The 6,545-nt window shown below is 36.4% G+C and overlaps 1 protein-coding gene across 1 annotated transcript in view; it reads right to left on the bottom strand.

Annotated features, from left to right (window-relative positions):
- Positions 1–6,545, bottom strand: part of LOC106877886 (protein furry) — a 152,698-nt gene that overhangs the window by 73,506 nt on the left and 72,647 nt on the right. Inside the window, exons 10-15 of the mRNA XM_052974065.1 lie at positions 6,149–6,286; positions 5,773–5,871; positions 4,598–4,755; positions 3,702–3,858; positions 2,358–2,438; positions 802–1,106 (exon numbers count right to left, since the gene is read on the bottom strand). Coding sequence (XP_052830025.1) covers positions 802–1,106; positions 2,358–2,438; positions 3,702–3,858; positions 4,598–4,755; positions 5,773–5,871; positions 6,149–6,286 — 938 coding nt within the window. The remainder of the gene's footprint in view (positions 1–801; positions 1,107–2,357; positions 2,439–3,701; positions 3,859–4,597; positions 4,756–5,772; positions 5,872–6,148; positions 6,287–6,545) is intronic.

The raw sequence follows: 6,545 nt of genomic DNA, 5'->3' as shown, positions 1-6,545 counted from the left end.
CACCAACAACAACAACAACCACCACCACCACCACCACCACCACCACCACCACCACCATCATCATCATCATCATCATCATTTAATGTCCACTTTTTCAGGATTGCAAAGGTTGGATGAAATTTATGGAAACAGATTTTCTATGGCTGGATGCCCTCTCTGTCACCAACCTTCACTTGTTTGCAAAGGAGGTAATATTTCCCCATGATCAGACTTGTTTTCTCAGAAGACTGGAGACAAAAAGACACTGCCTGCATGATGACAGTCCTTTACAACTATCAAATGAAGTCGAGGTCAGGAAACTGGAACACACACACACACACGCAGTGATTTCTACCATCTAAAGCTGAATCAACAGGCCTGGCTTTACATGCCAGTAGAGGGGACTCATGCTATAAGAGAGTGGCCATAGACTAGATGAATGGACATGTCACAAGAATGAACATGTGCCAGAAGAAGGGACACTCACCAGAAGAGTAGGCATATGTCAGTGGAGTGGACACACTGGAGGAATGAATACATGCTGGAGGAACAGATATAAGCAGAATGAACAGACACATACCAAGGAATGGACCCATGCCAGACTTAACACACACCAGAGTCGATATATACTAGCATCAACACAAAGCAGTATGAGCACACACCAAATCTATATATATATATTAGAGTCAACACAGACCAAATTCAACACATAGACGAATCAACAGACAGAGTAACCAACAGACAGAAGAATCAGCAGACAGAGGAGTCAACACACAGATGATAATAAACACACAGACAATAATAAAAAAAATTGATCCTTACGTAAGAATCTCCTCAGCTTCCTTATTTGTGTGTTCTCCTTTGGTAAGCAAGAATGTTCTTCCGACTTGAAGGTCAAGTGCTCGGAGAATGGAGTCGAAAGTCTTGAGGACATGTGAATGGTAGCCACTGAGGCCAATTCTTTGAGCAGTTTCATCAGTTAGCATCTTGTTGAGGAAAGTTCTTTTAATTCGAACTGTACTTCCTGATGGCAAAGTGGCTGTTGATTGTGGCATTGGTGGGTCACCATCCTTTTGTTCTAAGCTATCTGCTATTACTAGGAAAGCTCGTAATCCAATACTCATTCTCTGCAAAAATTAAGATGAATTCAATGATAGATATTTATGAAGTAAAATGAATCAATTACTATTGTGTTCAACAACTGAGGATTCTGTTGTTTGAAAACTGCACATTGAATTGGTAAGTGGCTGAGAAATTCCATAGATACAAGTTCCTAAACCCTTTAGCATTTAGATTACTTTGTCAAATGTAAGGCTTATTTATTGACATTCTTTTGAATTGAATTAATCTTGCATTATTTTGGAGCTCTGAGATTTCAAGGATGTGAATCTTTATATTTAGAATAACATTATAGGATAGTTGTGAGAGGCTGGATCTGGCCAGTTTAAACATGTTAAATGCCACGGCCTTGTTACTGGAACTTACTGGTGACACCATGCATTTAATGCATTCACACTGTATACAGTTTAATTACAGGGAAATGTAAAGGTAGTAAGCTGGCAGAAATAATAATAAACCATAAAATAAATTCATATTTTTCAAAATGAAATAAAACTAACAGTCAGATGGAAAATAATGTTTATTTTTGCAAACTGCCACTTTATTTATATTTGGAAAGTTTTCTATTTTTTTCTTTTTTAATTGCAAAGTCTTTGATTAGATCCTCAAATCCTCAAAATTAATCTTATGTAACAAGGCATCCTGAGTATTATTTTAGCAAGTTTAAAGTGACTTCTTTTGTGCTGTAAACCATTTACCATTTCTGTTGTGCCCCTTCCTTTGATGCCCTAAGCACATGCTTATTTTGCTTAATGGCATTGTGTCCTTGAGCAAGACACTTTATTTCACATTGCGCCAGTCCACTCAGCTGGCAAAAATGAGCAGTACTTGTATTTCAAAGGGCCCAGCCTTGTCACACTCTGTGTCACCCTGAATCTCCCTGAGAACTATGTTAAGTGTACACGTGTCTGTGGAGTGCTCAGCCACTTGCATATTAATTTCACAAGCAGGATGTTCCATTGATCAGATCAACTGGAAACCAATAGAGTTCCAGTTGACCTTGGTGGAATTGAACTCAGAACGTAAAGACAGATGAAATACCACTAAGCATTTCACCCGGCTTGCTAACGTTTCTGCTGCCTCACTGCCTTAATACAATGATGACGATGTGTAATGCATACATCACATAGATGTATGGCAATCCTAATCACCAGCACTGATAACACCAATACAGTTGTGCCATTTTATAAATCGCATTTCTTTGTTGTCCTATGCAAAGTAACTTCAATGATTAAATGAATAATTAATGAGATACTCACCTCTGGAGTTAAAAACTTAATTGGTCTGCCAACACAGAGGAGATCAAAAATAATTTCTTTCATGGCAAAATCTAACCTTTCCTGCAGGAAATAAGAATAGAAGAATTAATACTGGGTGATGAAATGTTGATGTTATTGATGATGATGATGATGGTGGTGGTGAAAGTAATGGTGACAATAATGATGCTGATACTGATGATGACAACAGTGATGATGATGATGAATGATGGTGGTGGTGAAGACAACATAGTAATGGTGATGATAAATGATGATGATGCTGATGCTAATACTAATGATGATAATAGCAATGATAATGATGATGATGATGATGATTTTTTCTTCAGTGCTGAAACAATGTCAACAGAGGTCAGAATTAGTATGATGACCGGAATCACTCAAATTCCTTAATTTACCTTTGTAACTAATAAAATTTCAGAAAGACAAAGGCCCCTCTTTTTTCTAGTAGAAGTAGAACAAGACTGAAGGAGGACACCGAGGGATTGCAATTAAGAACGTACAATTGCAAGGAGCATGTAAATAAATGCAGCCTTGTTTGTTAAATGCAGCAGGGGTGGACTGAGAGTATTAAAGGTCCTCGGGTGTAACTGTTTACCAGGCCCTCGGGTAGTGCTCAATTGACTGATGGCTCAGTGTACCCCTGGAATGCAGGGGTAGAGAATCTATAGAATATGGATGCATGTGTGTGTGTATGTGTGTGTGTGCATGCATAAATGTACATGTGGCACATTAACTATTGCATACATGTGTTCTGTATTTCAACTTAGGGCATAAGTGTAATTTGTGAACAGGTCAACAAATGGTCAAAACGGAGGTTATATGGATTGGAAAAAGACCTCCAAAGAAAGTAAAAAAAAACAAAAACAATTTAAGCTACACTGAATATATTGGACTGCCAAGAAGATTTGTCAGAAAAGCAGAGTATTTCCTACAAATCAACTTTGGATGAATTTCTGGAGGTTTCTAGATATTCCAGTATTTTTTTCCCCTTTATAAATAATAAAAAACAAATATGAGAACCTTTATATGGATGCTCAACCAGCTAGAAATAGCAGACAAATCTCTTTCAAATCCTGGTAAAGAATGAAGAACACATTAGATAATGTAGTTTTAGAGTTTTCCTAAAATGAAAGGATGTTCATGGTTGGAATCATCATCATCATCACAGTTTAACATCTACTTTTCCATGCTTGCATCAGTCAGATGGAATTTAAAGGGGGCAGATTTTCTACAGCCAGATACCCTTCCTGTTGTTAATCCTCACCTGTTTCCAAGCAACACAAGAATGCTTTTAAAAACATGTGGAAGTAGAGAATGTTCATTTACCTTTGCTATAAACTGGATGATCTTCACAAAAATATTCAATGGAGTATCTCTAGGGGTCACAAGCTTTGACCCTTTAGGAAATAAGCTGTTTACAATACTCTGAAGCCGACTCACAGTAGCTGTATTACTCTCACATTTTATCCGCACCATATACACCCTGAAAAATTATTGAAAATAGCAACATTTAACATCGATATAAAGCTAAAAGTTTGCATGAGTATAGTTGACTAATGACCACAATGTCCAGTCTTTATAGTGGTGTGGTGGGTTGCATGCCTCAGTGACCCTGAGAGCGATGGCAGTAGAGCATTTGCTCCATGTAGGGCTGGCCTTGCTGGGCAAATCAAAGGGTAGAGACCAGACTAGTTGGACCACCTCTGCTCAGAAGTAAAAATGGGTTTGCATAAGGCCAACACCCTTACCTTGATATATGTATATATGGCTGAGGGGTTGTTTACATCACTGCAACTTAGCAGTTGGGCAAAAGAGACCGACAGAATAAGTGCTGGGGTTGATTTATTTCAACTAAACCCTTCAAAATGGTGCCCCAGCAATGTTGCAGCCCAATAACTGAAACCAGTCATATCCCGCCACAATATTCTGCCTATTTTATGTTGAGACTGGCCAGACCTGACCTCTCTCACTTACCCTACAGTGTCATTCTAAAAATAAATAAAATCGTCATTGAAATACCAAAGCATCAATCAGTCAAGGCCTCAATCAGTCTAGGTTTATACTAAAGAACAAAAATGGCCAAGGTGCCATGCAATAGGACTGAACCCAAAACTAAGTAGTTGTAAAGTAAGTTTATTAACTATACAGCTATGTCTTAAAAATAACAATAACAATAATAATTATTACTTTTTATATAGGCTATAAATATTTAAATTACTTACCACAAAAGCCGATATAAAGACTCTAAGGCCACTCGTGATATTTTTGGATCTTTATTCTTCAGTTGTGACAGGCACATTGTCAGGAAATAGGGCCAGTTGTTCAAGAAAAATTGTTTCTGGCTGACACTAAGTAGGCAGGTTACTAATGGGAATAAATGCTAAAAATAGAAGCAAAACAAAAAGCTTTTTAAAAAAACGACATTAATGTATTTGATTAAGAAACTGATCGAGGATTTAAAAGATCATTGGAGTGTTTTCTGAATGTTATCTTACAAGAAGTGATCAAAATGATAAATTAACTGTCAAGATTTTCAACGTAAGAACTAATTTGAGATAGAAAAGAGCAATAGGCTCATAGAAGATTCTCCTGCTGTAGACATCATATGAGGATTCTGCAGTTTCTTACTGAACAACCTATATAGATAATTTGTGTATGATGATCAAATGTTTGAGCTGTATATTAGCTCATTCCCTCCATCACATCAACATTGCCAGTTGAGCTGCATGTTGTACCATGCGTTAGATACGAAAGTGATCACAGAGCAATGAGAAATTAAATGTTTGGCTTAAGAGCACAATGCATCGCCCGGTCCAGGAATCAAAACACACCTTCACTTGATCGGCTCACAGACAGGACTTGAACCACAAATCTGTGAATCACTGTGTTACTGATAATACACTACATATAAGACATGCCTCTCTCTTTCTCTCAAATTAAGCATTCCATCTACTGTATATTACTTACGGATAGATTGCACCCTTAGTTTGGGATTGTCAAAGTAGGTATTTGTGGTTGGTTCACAGATATGTTGCACTATAATCTAGGGAGTTACAATGGCTCCTTTATAACATAAATATAACTAATATTTGCTAAATATTATTGAATATTCACCTTTATTTCAAAACTTTGCTTACAAATATTAAAACGTTTTTGCAGTGACTTTATGAGAGTGGTCTAATAGATAAATCAACTATTGATACGCCACAATCTACTTCAGATCCCTGTGAAGTCGAGTGGGTAGGTCACAACCCTGGTTTTTATCGAAATTTTTGGAAAAAGAAAGTGTAATGTTTTCATCAAGAAATAAAATCAGAAAAAAAATTATGAATGAACTGGAAAAGCTTTTGATATAAGAAATTTGATAATGAAATGACATCAGCAAACTTCAAGTTACCATTGTATGTTTCTTTTTGGTTGCCATGTCGATAGATGTGGTGTACAGCATCTCGACAAAGTTTTTTAGTATAGGTACATTAACTTCAGTCTTCACTTTCTGTAAGTAAACAAGAAGCAATGACGTCAGCAATAAATACATATATATATATAAAAAAAACAAAAAATGTAACAATAACAAAGCAAAAAATTTAATTAGCCAATTTAATTTATAATATCATTATATATGTGTCTGTTTCTGTGTATAAAAAGTGATATCACAGCATGGCTGCCGTCCAATGATTGAAACCAGCAAATAAATACAAGTCAAGAAATTACAAAAAAAAAAAAAAAAAAAAAAAAAAAAAAAAAAAAGGAAATTTTAAAGTTTTACTTACAGCGGCAACTGGGAGCAGTATTTCTACAAATAGCATTGCCAGGGCATGCCTGATGTCTTTGTCCCTCACTTCAAGGAAATAATGACCAAGTTCATGAAGAAACTGAAAACATGCTTGGAAATCCTCAATTGGATGCATCTGTAACACAACGTGTGAATATGGGTTAGATAAGTTGACAGGTCATGACAAGTCGGAGAGTTGCACGTGTACTTCAGAATGGTTGCTACAGCTGGATGCACTTTCTAATGCTAACCGCTTTACAGAATGTAATGGATACTTTCTTTTTTCTTTTATTGTACCAGTGCTAGTGATGAATACCTTGTAATTTGCAAAGCTTATGGGCTGTGGGCCAAGATACATGCATATATATATATATATATATATATATATATATATA

The sequence above is a fragment of the Octopus bimaculoides genome, chromosome 17, assembly GCF_001194135.2.
Source record: "Octopus bimaculoides isolate UCB-OBI-ISO-001 chromosome 17, ASM119413v2, whole genome shotgun sequence".
Taxonomy (NCBI): domain Eukaryota; kingdom Metazoa; phylum Mollusca; class Cephalopoda; order Octopoda; family Octopodidae; genus Octopus; species Octopus bimaculoides.
The sequence above is the reverse complement of the archived record's forward strand: the minus strand, read 5'-3'. Positions and strand labels throughout refer to the sequence as shown.